The sequence below is a fragment of the Rhipicephalus microplus genome, chromosome 9, assembly GCF_043290135.1.
Source record: "Rhipicephalus microplus isolate Deutch F79 chromosome 9, USDA_Rmic, whole genome shotgun sequence".
In the NCBI taxonomy this organism is placed as follows: domain Eukaryota; kingdom Metazoa; phylum Arthropoda; class Arachnida; order Ixodida; family Ixodidae; genus Rhipicephalus; species Rhipicephalus microplus.
The window spans coordinates 46478054-46492251 of record NC_134708.1 but is presented as its reverse complement, the minus strand read 5'-3'; the positions used below and the strand labels follow the sequence as shown (position 1 = coordinate 46492251).

Genomic DNA, 14198 nt, shown 5'->3' with positions numbered 1-14198 from the left:
GAATACTTTAGGTAAATAAATGCCACGGAGCGAGCGCAACCCGACAAATGTAATAGTTACGTGCGGTACACCACGGAGGAAGGTGATACACGGTGCTAGCGATGACACTGCTGCTGCGTCGCAAATGTCTCTCTCAAAAACTGAAACATGTCACAAAAATGGCGTTTCCAATTTAGGTTATTTGATAATAATTATCATCAAAAACGGTTGTAATACACCGCCTAATTGTTAAATATTATAAAGCTACTTTAACGACGTTGTTTATATTGACGGTGATCTATCCAAACAGCGGAGAAAAAAAAAGTTTCGTTTGGCGAGCCATCGCCCAGTCAAGCCAAGCCACTGGATTTGTTCTGTTGGTCCTGTGGATAATGGCGGCGTGCTTGTAGTGCCAGTGCAGATACGATTGTATTTTCTTCCCCAGCTACGGAGGTAAGACAGCTACATTTATTTATTTATTAAGATTACAGTCAAAGACTTCAGAACTTCGTATGAGTACTACAATGTGTTTCCGTCGCAGGTGCCAGCATGCCTAAAGCGAAGGAAAAGTCTTACACGCGCAAGAAAGCGTCATTGCAAACAAAGGCAATATTTCGGGATTTCGGATTTCAAGCCGGCAGCCAGCCGTCAACGTCTGAAGGAATCGGGAACTTCGAACAATGCAGTAGTGCGTGTGGTACACTACGCGCATGCAGTAACACATGCTGTGCCAGTGAGTGTGCGAGCATTTGCGTGCCTGGGGCTGACGAAAACACTGCGGCTACATCAGCAGCTACTCAGGCGGATTGCTGCAGCTCGGCGCCCCCTGAGGGCAGTTCGCCTTGCGTCACCGAAAGTGACTCAACGGACACATCGCCTACAAAATGTTCACCCTGTTCGTCCACCGGAGCATCGCACACTGAACCCGAAGGCTCGCCAATGCAACTCAGCGATGTGCCTTCTCCTGTAAGCGGAGTCCCGGAGGTACCTGTTTGTTCATCTTCCACTGATGCATTGTCAAAGCACAAAGATTTTGTTGTGTCACTGCGCAGTTGGGTCATCAAAGAAAATGTTACTCATACAGCTTTGTCCGCCCTTCTAAAAATTCTCAAGGTCAGTACTTTCGATTCTTCATCTCTGCCTAGCGACGCTCATACTCTTCTCGCCATGCCTAGAGATACACAGCGTGCACCTGTTGTCAGTTCAATGGCACCGGGACATTACTGCCACTTTGGGCTACAGAAAATCCTTGAGAATGCTTTGTCAAAAGCACGTTATGAAGGCAGTCATGTTTCTCTTGCCTTTAACATTGACGGGCTGCCAATTTCCAAACGCTCCTCCATGCAGTTGTGGCCCATACAGTGCATGATTCGTGAAGATCGAAGAATACCACCCTTTGTAGTTGGAATTTTCACAGGCCCAGGAAAGCCTGCTTCAGCCTATGAGTTTCTCAACAAACTTGTCAGTGACCTGCAACAGCTTCTTTCCCAAGGAATGATTTTTCATGGGCACCTAATTGATGTTTCTTTGAAGTGTTTTGTTTTGGATGCCCCAGCACGATCATTTGTGTTTCAGATTAAAGGACATACAGGTTATTCTGGGTGTCCTAAGTGCACAGCTGAGGGTACATACAGAAACAGTCGACTCAGCTTCCCTACTACGTCATCCACTTTGCGTACGAATGATTCTTTCAGGCGTCAGATTGACTCTGACCATCACCGGGGCGCATCAGTATTAACATCACTGCCCATATAGTGTGTGACCTCTGCACCACTGGACTATATGCACCTGTTGTGTTTGGGGATTGCGAAAAAGCTGCATAATGCTTGGCTAAGTAGTCCTTTAGACATAACGCCTTGGGCCTGCAAAGCGCAGACAATTCTCTCACCTTAATGTGTTGTTAGCACCATATGTAACGAAAGGTGCCCTGCATCATTGGCCGTGAATTCAAAGTAAAAGAAAACTTGTATGAGAAGCCATTTATTTCTGGCACCATTGATGTTTTTGTGGTTTCACAGCTTTCTGGTGTTAAATGTTGGCCATTAATAAATGTACGCAAGGTTGCTAGGTTACCCTGGCACGGAAAATTTGTTACTATTCCACTGCTTCATCTGTCTTGAGGGCACTAAAAGAAGAATTGATTGCATTTAGGATAGATTACCCTTCAACAGTTTTTGACACACCGCTTTGCTATGAAGAGATGCTTTGTTTTCTTAAAGGGGAACTCCGGTGCATTTTCGACCATACTGAGATAATGCTGTTTTCAAATAGTATTGACAATCCTGCAAAGGCTAAGGTGGTTAATTTTGCCCAGGTACTCGTCAGTAATTTTAATTAAGCAATAAGCGACAAGTCAAAACAAAGACCAAAACGGGAAGCTGCTCTGTCATTCATGGTGGGTATCAGATGAGGTCTCGAGAATTCGTCGCTGATGACGTCACGAGATCAGCTACACCCCGCCACGGCTTGCTAGGGTGCACACATAGCTCACATTCCTCTTCTGATGCGCGAAAAGCAAGTTGGCGATATCGACGCAGAAGCAAGCTGTGCCAGAGCGTCTGAACTTACTAGTGACAAGTTCAGCAATGATTGCAGCTACTATCTCAGCGCAGAAGCATCGCTTTTTGATTTCGACTCGCCGGCGCGTGAAGCATCTGACATGCCCCGAATCGATTTTCTTGTTGCTCAATATTGTAAGACCGACATCAACGATGACGAACACGTTGTATACAGCTGACAAAACTGAACTGTGCTAGCGTTGTCACCTCGTAGAAGAAAGCGCACGTTGCATCTGTCTGCCGGGGAATGCAGGGTTTTCCAAAAAGAGTAGGCCCTTACGTCACATGCACAGGGTGGCCTGCGTTTACTAGTGTGATTGCAGAATCGGCTACTAATTTTAAAAGTTGTTTTCCAAGAAACTGAATGACGTAGGGTGCATAATTTGGCACATATTATCACGGTACCAATGAAAACACATGTTTAAAGTTTTATTGAAATCAGTTAATATTGAAAAAACGCCGGAGTTCCCCTTTAAGTGGTTGTTACATGAAAGTTTTAATTTGTTGTTTTCTTGCGTTAAATGATATGTGGGCTTTAACATCCCGAAACCACCATATGATTATGAGAGACGCCGTAGTGGAGGGCTCCGGAAATTTCGACCACCTGGGATTCATTAACGTGCCCCCAAATCTGAGCACACGGGCGTACATTTCCGCTTCCATCGGAAATGCAGCAGCCACAGCCGGGATTTGATCCCGCGACCTGCGGGTCAGCAGCTGAGTACCTTAGACACTATACCACCGTTGCGTTAAATGTTAAGCCAAGCCCTGCTGATCCTAGAAAATAAGTGTAAGTGCTCCCTGAAAAAGTAATTACAACATGTTATTAAAAACTAGTCTTGGTTCCTACTGTACTCTCAAGTCGCGATATGAGCTTTTCACATGCTGGAGCAAGAAATTGTGATGTTCCCATGGCCAGGCGAGTATCCTGTATGATGTCGCCAGAATTAGTACTGTAGCCTAACGTCAAGCTAGTGTCGATGTCGCGAGGTGCACCTTGGGAAAATTGGCTTTACTAGTACTGAGGGAAAAATGGCACTAAATTGGGACGAAGAAAGAATGACCGCACAACACTGAGGAACAATGGAACTGAGGAACAACTGTGTGTGTGTTTATTACACGGGAAAATATAGAGCTGCAAAAACAAATAGGACTACAACACTTGCTCATAAAGATGAAAAGCAAGATGAATCTCTCACGAGTCAAAATGTCCAAAGTTAACAGCTCAGAAACATGTTCTCTTTTTCGAGGAGGGCAAGTGGAGGCTCACTGACACACGTGTCCTTTCTTCCTAATATGGAAGGCTTCGTTGATTTCGCACTCGATCTTGTTACGATATCGTGAAAGCATCTTTCAATTATGGAAGAGCTGGGTGCAGCTGCACGAGGAACAATGGGCTGCTAAGGTGCTGCTTGTTGAAGTCTTGAGATTGAACGGGTGCTCATTCAGGTGATTGTTCAAACATTGACTGGTCTGTCCAGCATAGGTGTAGCCACATGACAACGGAATGTTGTAATACATTGTTAATGCATTCCTCGTACTGTGTCCTGTGCTTCTTTATGCACGCATGCTCTTTGGGGTTACTTTACTTTTTCGCATAGGCTGCCGAGAAAGCCTTACGCCTGCTTTGCTAACGATCTTGAGTGCATGGCTCGCACCGCGTGCGTAAGGGATGGCGGAAATTTTTTGTCTTGTGCTGGGTATTTCCTGGTGCTTTGCTCAGCACAGGAAAGACAATAAATTTTTGTCGTCTCTTAGGTACATAGTTTGAGTCATGCGCTCATGCAAATCGTGTATCAACTGGCCCTTCAAGACACCCTTCTGGCTTTAATTCCAAAATAATCTATCTCGGCATTTGCTGTACTTCACACTTGCTCCGAGCTATCTCTATACACAGGAGATTTGTAGGACAGAGTAAACTGTCCTTCAAAAAAAATGGTGGCACCACCCCTTTAATATGACAGTTATTTGGTCACCATATTGTGCTAGCAGTGAAACGAAACAGCCACTATTGTGCAATAAACATTCACATTCTCCAAAGATAAAGAGGTGTATTGGTTGTGCTTGAATTAAAACTGATGTCTATGTGAGGACTGTTCATAGTGTTGAAGAGATATCCATGTCATAAGGGTATCTTAATTGTCCCATTGCATTGTTCTATGTAGAGCTCTAAAATGCTTATGGGCGAATGACAGTTTTATGTATGATTATAGTTTATTGTACTTAATAAACAATAAAACTGTGTCATCCATTTTCAGCATGTGATGGAATTGAGCCCTGTGCTTTCCATGATGTGAATTTGTCTTATACATTTTTTTTGGCATTTCCCATTTCATGTTTGTTTTTGTATTTTTGCAACAGTCATATTTGTCGCCTGTTCTGCAGTATTGTATTGGAATGGTGTTTTGCATCATACTGGATTTTGTCAGTTTTTAACTTAAACCTTTTTTATTTCTTGCTAAATGTTCTTGACATTTTTTGTTTGTACCAAAGCTTGTGTCTTTATGACCCTGTAAGTTTTAATTTTGATATTACAAAATGAAATAATCACAGTTAACTTCTTTCATTGTATTACCTTCACTGCTAGAATTGTGTGGAGCTGTGCTTCTATTCTCATCATTGTGTTCACACTTCAACTTGAACATCGTACTTGATTTAATTAGTGTTTGCTTAATTTATTTATTCATTATTACTAGAGTACATGATTTGACCTAATGATAATAAACATTTTATTGCATCTGAGACCTTGTGTGAGCCCAATCTTCTTACGCTTTAGCACTTGTTCCTGGGCAAGTTGATGCCTAAGTTTGCCAAACATATGTTATTCTGTTTTATCGATGGTAAAAGCTTGAAAACAAATAAGCTTCTAAGCATGCACAGTGGCATGAAAGTTCGCTGTACTCTTTCACGTCGCTGTGCATGATTGTTTTTTCTAGCTTATACCATCAATAAACAGCTGGTAATTGGCACTCCGGATCCCTAGTCGTCACCTTATTTGTGTCCATGAATCTTGTTTTAATTTAGCATTGCACCAGAAATAATTTTAGCGCTTTGATATTTAATCTGCAGCAAAAGGGTTCTTGTGAAAGACGTTCAAGCATCAATTGCGAGAGTGCACAAAACCTCAAGGACCCTCGATATTACCACACACACACACATATATATATATAGCTAGGTATTTGTGCTCACTCAACATCAGCCTCGGACAGGCCGCATGGACATTCAAAGGACCATTAGGGGGTAGATTATTTATGCACAATGAATAAGAAATCAATATACATATCTATTATGAACATATATGTACCTGTGTATATGTATAATATATCCCCTGATGGTCCTTTTAATGTCCGTGTCAGCTGTCCGAAACGGATGACGAGCGAACGTACAAATTTGTTACCTTTGTACATTCACAGTATGTCCATTGGACGTACATTGTACGTCCGCGGATATCTGATGGATGTCCGGAATATCCGAGACGGACGTCCCGACGTATTCCTAACGGATATCCGTGGTTACTTGGGAACATGCATAAATTTGTTTGGAATCATGACAAAGAAAATAAACGACAGTACATCACCTGCGAATGTTCGCTGCCTGACGGTTAATACACACGTTTCATCGTGCCGTCCATCGTGCGCGTTTGACGTTCCGCGAAGGTACCAATCATACCACGAATCCACTCGTCACTGATGCCTCAGATGACACCTTCGCGAGGATGCTCAGCGAATTGGACGAATCTCCGCAGCGTCGAAGCCACATTGGCACTTCAATGACGGCGAACACAAGCTACTCAGGTGAGTCCGCAAATTGAAAGTGGCGCGTTCGTCTTCCCAACGCCTCCTATAAAAAAATGCCTGCTGCATGAAAAAAAAAAAAAAACAGCTGCCACACCCTTTCTTTCCTTTATTTTGAAAATGTTCTTGGTCGCTAGCGTCACTTGTGGCGGACGGTGCAACAACGCAACACTTTGCATTGCCTCTGAAATAGTGGTTAACAGTTGCAGCTCTTGAACAACTCTCGGCTGACGCGCCTCCATGGGCCGCAGATGAAGAACGCTTAGCTGATACCAACGTTACTAGATGCTGATACCGCCCGTCGCCGTGATAATGATGAATGGATGGATGGATGTGGCTGTACCCTTTAGATCGGGCGGCAGCTATCGCCACCTAGCCGTAATAATTAGTGAACTAACCATTACATTTATCTTTTTTTTTCCCTTTAAATAATGAAGTTGAGGATTCGTACTTTGCAGTGAAGGGTTTAATTTTCACTCGAACCTTGACTTTAGCCACCAATCAGATAACCTACTTTTAGTTAAGTCTTCCCGCTTAAAGTCTATTTTGCCCTCGCTGTCCCTAAATCCCAGTGCTTTGAAAAACTCTGCGCCATCATCCTGAACTATAGGGTGAAACCCTTTACAGAACATTATCAAGTGTTCGGCAGTTTCTTCTTCCTCTCCACACGCACTACATACTGTGTCTACCCTCAAACAGTAGAGAGCTACCCCGAGTATTATCATAGATCCTTTCCTTGGCAATTTCCTGCTTAAAAGTTCGATAGATGTCTAGTGCCGACTTCTTAATCATGCCCATTCTCCACATGTCAGTCTCCATTTCCTTCACTTTCTTCTTAACCGATAGTTCTTTTTGGTTTGGCCACCTGCTCTTTTCCAAGTATTTACCAATCAATTCTCTGGTTCGCTTCCTCCATTCTGTATTGACATTCTTCATGTACAAGTAGCTGAAAACCTTCCTAACCCAACGCTCCTCCCCCATTTATCTTAATCGCTTCTCAAATTTTATCTTGCTGCTAGCTTCCCTGCCCTGAAATGGTGTCGATCCCATATCACCTTGTACTCCCTGATTTGGTGTATTCCCGTGAGCTCCTAAAGCAAGCCTACCTATTCCACGTTGCTTAATTTCTAATCTTGCTTGAACTTCTGATCTCATGCACAAGACCGCATTGCCGAACGTCAGCCCAGGAACAATGACCCCTTTCCATATTCCTCTCACAACATCATACCTATTGTAATTCCACAGTGCCCTATTTTTCATCACTGCTGCATTCCTGTTACCTTTAGTTGTCACGTATATTTTGTGTTCCCTCAGATACTTGGTGCCATTGCTTATCCATACGCCCAGATATTTGTATTTATCTGTTATCTCTAACATGACCTCCTGTATTCTAAGCTCACTACCTTCGTTGTCATTGAAAATCATGACTGCTGATTTTTCCTTACTGAATCTAAAATCTAACCTATCTCCCTCATTACCGCAGATTTCCATCAATCTCTGCAAATCTTCCTTGTTGTTGGCCATTAGCTCTATATCATCTGCGTACATTAATGCTGGTAGTGCCTGATCAATAAGTTTTCCTTGTTTGACTAAAGAGAGGTTGAAGCCCAGTCCACTTCCCTCTAATTTGGCCTCTAATCCTTGTAGGTACATCATGAATAATAAGGGTGACAGGGGACACCCCTGCCTAAGCCCCCGTTTTACCTCTGCAGGCTTGGATACCTGTTTTTTCCACTTTATAACTACCTTGTTACCTTTATAGATACCCTTTAAAAGATTAGTGACTACATGTTCCACGCCTAGTGTGTCCAGTATTCCCCACAATTCCTCTTGAACCACGCTATCGTACGCTCCCTTGATATCCAAAAATGCTAGCCACAGGGGCCTGTGTTCCTTTTCTGCTATGTTTTTCTGCTGACAGTGTCGGTCGCGAGCGCCACCGCGCGCAGCTTGTTTAAAACGGAAGGCAGGCCAACTCCACTGGGAGCGCGAGCCATTCCTCAGGAATCTTTCTAGAGGAGGCGTTGGTCTACCACACGGAATGATTGATTTGTGGGGTTACCATGGAAATGTTATTATAGTTTGGTGCGAGCTTGGTATCCATGGCGGTTCTGCTGACTTGACTAAAGTACTCTTGCTTGAACTCAAATGAGTTCAGTTCCAATACTAGCCTTGCGAGGCTTGTGACGCCAGAGAAATCAGGGGTGTCAGGTTATCTATGGTGTGTGTACGTGTTTTTTATTGCCGCTATGCCATCATCGTATGAATATTTGTATACAGTAAGGACACATCAAGATTAGCTAAGTATAAGTGTTTCGGAACGCACAGGTCTGCAATATCTCGAAGAAAATGTGTGGTGTCTTTTACATACGACGCGAGAGTGCAAGGAATGTGGCCTATTAATTTGTCTGCGTACCCCGATATGGGCTCGGTCCCATATCGGGGTACGTAGCCCGATATGGGACGTACCCCGATATGGGCAACATGTCCAACATGGCATACGTACCCCGATATGGGCAACATGTCCCACGCTGTGGTCGCGTGGGACATGTTGCTCATTACTATCGCAGCAAGTGGCTATCTACACCTTCTGGCCTGTGTCCGACTTACAGTAACCCATTCCGTCCATCGAACAACCATTATCTGACCTGCAATGAGTACCCGATCAGCACCAAGTCTGCATTTACCACCCCTGAGGACTACGGCCGCACTTTCCCATCGTCACCACCTCAAAGTCGCCCTTCTCGTTAACTAATGCGTTGTCGCTCTCCTTCACCGTTGTTGAACAGCCACATGTACCTGGCTGCGAAGCTTCTGGAGATGAAGCTGCCCTGTCGACATTAACCAAAAATCCTCTGCTGCCCTTACGTCTGAACTGGAACACACTTGCAATACCTCTTGATGGCACATCTGTTGAAGCTTCCATTGATATGGGTGCACATGTCTCTTTTACGAGTTCGGATTTTTGTCGTTGCATGAGGAACGTCCTCACACCCCCCTTGACTAATGTCGTGCGATTCGCGGATGGCGCTACAGTGCCTGTTGTCGGTATGTGCACAGCTCAACTTATTGTAGCCGGTCATCAAGTGGTCGTCCCTTTTACCGCCCTTGCAACATGTCCCCGCTACCCCATACTAGGCCTAGATTTCTCTCCCACAAGTCAGACTTACGTGCCAATTTTAGTGCAGTGACTTTGTTCACCTGCCCTCCAAAACTGTGAGGTCAATTTCCCGAGCTCACCACTTGTGCCCAACGGTGACTATTACGCTACACCTACCAACGTACTTTCTGCACATAGTGTTGCAGTCCTATACACGGTGCTAACATCACAGCTAAAAGAACTTGCCTACAACTCGTAAAATTCGGCTTCATGAATTACGTGGTTCTACAAGGCATTCCTGAATCACACCTGTCCGTGAATTGCTAGATTAACAAATTGAAGCTCTCGCCTTAGATACCCTTGTTCCAACACAGCGGCAGCCGTTGCATTGTAGACGTGATCGCCACTAATCTTCCGCCTGAGCAAGTTGAAGCACTCCAGCATCTTTTCGGGGTCCTACTAGGACATCTTCAATTTTGGTGATAGATCTCTAGGCCAGACATTCTTTGTCCGGCATCGCGTACACACAATTATGCGTTAATCACCATCCCTACAGTGTGTCTGCTTCTTAGTGGAGCATCATGCAGGAGCTAGGTGAACAAGATACTAGTGAAGGACATAATTAAGCCATCTTCTAGTTTCTGGGTGTCCCTGGTGGAATTAGTAAAAAAGGATAGATTTTGAATCCTTTGCAAGTGCTGTTTCTTGAATGCACTGCCATTGGTTTGAGGTGCTTTGCTTCACTAATGCACAAAATGAATATGATCTTAAGAGTGTTTTGAAATGTTGGACCTCTTTCACATGTGGCCTTTGAAATTCCATGTCTTTATTCTCTTTCTTTTTTCTTAAATACCCTTTCTGACCTACAAAGAACATATTTCATGGATTTTAAACCAAGTGCTCTGTACGAAATGGTGTAATAAACATGACAGAAAGCAAGATATCATAATCTGATTAAACCATATACAGTGACAGTAAGCAAGTTCTACTGTATTGATGGTTGCTATCACCAACATGATTAGTAGTCTTTAAAGCATTTGATCACTGAATCATATTTGGATAGTAAGAAAGAGTGGCTCTCGTCATGACAGTATATCCCTTCCTCCATACAACATGCTGTTAAGGCCAAGACATAGGTAGAATAGAAATTGAGCAAGCTTATTCAATGTGCTGATTGGGCAGATATATATTATGCCCCTATTTCACTCTCAAGCACGGAAAGGCTAGTCGTGTCCTACACATGCCAAAGGTCTATTGCACTAGTACTAAGTGAAAGTGGTAAAAACAGCACCAATTGGCACATTCAGTGGCTAACCAACATTTCACCTCTGCTGCATCAAAAAAGCTCTCACTAATACACACCTCTTCAAGAAAAAACAAAACAAAGTTACAGTCTTGAACAGCGTACACTTAAAAAAATATTTCTGAGAGAAATTGAACACATTGAGCTTAACAGCTCAATGTATACAATGCATTGCTGGGCAGGTTGGTAAATGGACATATTAAACATATACGAGATACTGGAACTGTCTCATCGGATATCTTATTTTAGAGTGTTTTTGAAAGAATTGATCCATCAAATTTTTTGCAACGAGATTACAGAAGAGCTCGGTGATGAAAACTGTCCTTCCAGATTAGAAAACTACATGGTGATTTACAGTGGCCGCGTTATTTTTGATAAGCTTTGTTAACATAGCAATGCAGCCAAAAGCGTCATAGTTGTCTGCCGTGTTGAAAAAGAAATCTGCATAGGTGTCCCAAGATTCCACGAGAATGTGTAACCTTTGTTTTGGTAACTCCTGAATATGTATGAGAGTGATAGTATCGTTATACCACCAAGTATGATAGGACTGCATCAGTGATGTATACGTAAGTGTTTTGATTCATGAATGTAGATCTTTACCCTCACACTGCAACTCAAAGAGTCTGTACTAGTATTTTCAATGAGTACTGATATCTATCTTTAATACTGACCTTAATGTATTTACTGTTTCTCTTTCCTGACAAAAACTCAAAATGACCTTTGGAGTATGTACAAAATAAAACAAGTAAAAATATTTAAACAATCTTGTCCTCAGGTTCATTCAGGCTATGAGACATTCGAATAATTCGCAAGAGAAATGTGGGAGTAGGCTAGCGAACAAAATGTTTTGTAATTCATTACTTGTAGTGTTTAATTATTATGCAGTTGTGACATCAATAAAAACAATCAAAGGTGAACAAAAGAAAAAGCACTGCCACTATAGCTCAATATGTATATTATTGGACACGTAATTAAAAAAACTGCAGTTTCTAGTTTCACTGGCGTTGAATTTTTTTCCCCCACACTTTGGTAGGCACAAAGTTCGAAAGCCAGTTTTTGTGGTCGCTTACCAGTTTTTTTCACGAAGAGAGTTTTACCCAGTAGTACTGAATAATGGTGTGAATCATATCTCAAGAAAGCGGGCTCTCTTTTGAACTAACTCCGCCTGATGTATTTTGTGTTCGTTAAGCGCTGTGTTTCTAATGAATTCATACCAACAGGATGGCCTTTTAAGTCTTGCACTCTCTTCTACCAGTCTCCTTTCCTCCCACTAATTCATGCCGTTATCAATTGCAAGTTTCAAATCTAGTCCTCAAACTACTCTACCACTGTCACCTCTTACCAACAAGCTCCTTCCACATGATACACCTCTACCCTCTTAAAGAAAACAAGCAGGCCATTCAGTTTTTATGGTTTCTTGTTTTCATGACAAGACAGGTGGCTTATAAGGTTGGATTTCCTCGAAAATGATGCATTGCAGTAGTGACAAGAAAAAGGACGCTCCCCTGTGTGGGTGCGCACGTGGTTCTTGAGGTTCGATTTAGATGAAAAAGATGCATTGCAGTGGTGACAGGAGAAAGGGCGCTCTCCAGTGGTGGTGCACACATGGTACTTGAGGACAGTTTCCGTTGAGAAAGATGCACTGCATCGGTCACAGGTAAAGGGACGCTCTCCTGTGTGTGTACGAATGTGGTGTTTAAGATGCCTGCAATCAGGGAATGCAGCTGGACACAAGTGGCACCGAAAGGGCCGCTCGCCGGTGTGTTTGCGAAGGTGTCTTCGCATGTTTCCACTTTTCTTGGTAACATAGGTGCACTGTCGGCAGAAGTACAGTCCACCTTCTACGAACATGAGTGAATGGTCCTGCTCATGGGATGCTGCACAAGAGATCATGCAAAAAGAACAGAAAGGGCATTGGAAACCATGTTACCTACATTGTCTGCAAGTGGACTACTGCACCATGTAATGAAAGAATGTTGCTGCACTTATAAATGAAGTACAAAATTATCTTTGCCTATTCAAACTGTATGTTAGTGCAGCAGTAACTTTGCGATGACATGACACGTTTGACAATAGTTCCCACCTATCTGTAAGCAAATGCTCCAATTAGTGTATGGTAAATCCTGGAAATACACAAGGGCTCGATTTACACGCAATTACAATACTATGCCTAAACAGCCAAATGTCTTAATTATATGCCATAACATTAAGCAGCATTACATTGAATGTACTTATTATACTTCAATGTGATGCTCCACAGCAACAGAATATGTTCAAATTTTAACACATGAAGCATAAGGAGTAAGATATTAAAATCTTTGGCAAGGAGCCGAGTGGCATCACAGCTTTTCGTGGCCAACTGATGTGGCACTTATGTAGATGGTACAGGACATTGGTACTTAATGAGCACAATAGCACTGTTTACACGCTTCTCATTATTGTCCCCATCGTGCTTGAATGAAAGTACAATTCACCATAGAATACGAAGTGAGGTATTCACCACATAACGTTTCATACCTTTACATGATTCCATAAACTTTTCACTACATATCCAACTTTATCAATTTTTAACAATATACACTCAACTTCGACAATCTCTATACATTGATTCATGCTTAGAAGGCCACCTTACGATGCCAAAATGGTCACATGAAACAAAGCACTGAGCTCAACACACTATAAATGTGCTTTAGGCATCACCTGAGACAAGAGGAAAAATGAGAAATGAATGATCAAAGCAAGACGATAGTTATAGCGCGAGAATAAAACGACGACACAGAGACAAGAAGGACACGAAGGACACCTTGTCTCTGTGTCGTCGTTTTATTGCACTTTAACTATTGTCATTCCGTACAAACTAGCAAAAATTCAACATCAAAGTAAGAATTCACTCACTTCAAGAAACCTCTAAAGGCCCTCAAAAAAATATAATACATAGGGCAGTGGGAAAAAGAAAAAATATATACAATGCAAAAGATACACATCAAGCATAAAAAAATGTCAAACAAAACAACACTTGCTTAAGTATAATGAAAAAGGCAACACAATAACACAACACATTGGAAATATTGAAAAATATTTGTAAATGCACTACAATATGACAGAATAACATAATAATAAAGCACAATATAAAAAAGTAAATAACACTTGGTTATAAACTTTTGTCATTATTTATTGAAATGTTGCTTTCTATTGCAATGCTTCAAGGCAGCTGGTTCCACTCATTCATCGTTTTTAGAATGAACAAATCAGCAAAAGATGAGGTACGGCATGTGATGCATTTGATCTTGAGAGGACGATTCGAGGCATAGAAACATGGCTAGAGGTTACTGAAAGAAGTCATCATGAAGCAATGGATAATGATAGTATGTATGCAAAAGAGATAAAGGAGCAAGCTTACAATAATGGGATAGGTTATCAACACTTGCACGAGATTTTAGGGCCGTGATAAGGTGAAACGAAAA

The 14198-nt window shown here is 42.3% G+C and overlaps 2 protein-coding genes across 9 annotated transcripts in view; one reads left to right on the top strand and one right to left on the bottom strand.

Annotated features, from left to right (window-relative positions):
* The window catches only part of LOC142771727 (uncharacterized), a 189086-nt gene that overhangs the window by 125838 nt on the left and 49050 nt on the right, over positions 1 to 14198 (bottom strand). The window lies entirely within an intron of this gene.
* LOC142771725 (uncharacterized) lies at positions 107 to 5279 on the top strand. Its single transcript, XM_075873539.1, has 2 exons — positions 107 to 432; positions 521 to 5279. The coding sequence occupies exon 2, from the start codon at positions 529 to 531 to the stop codon at positions 1732 to 1734; it is 1206 nt and encodes a 401-aa protein (XP_075729654.1). The 5' UTR covers positions 107 to 432; positions 521 to 528; the 3' UTR covers positions 1735 to 5279.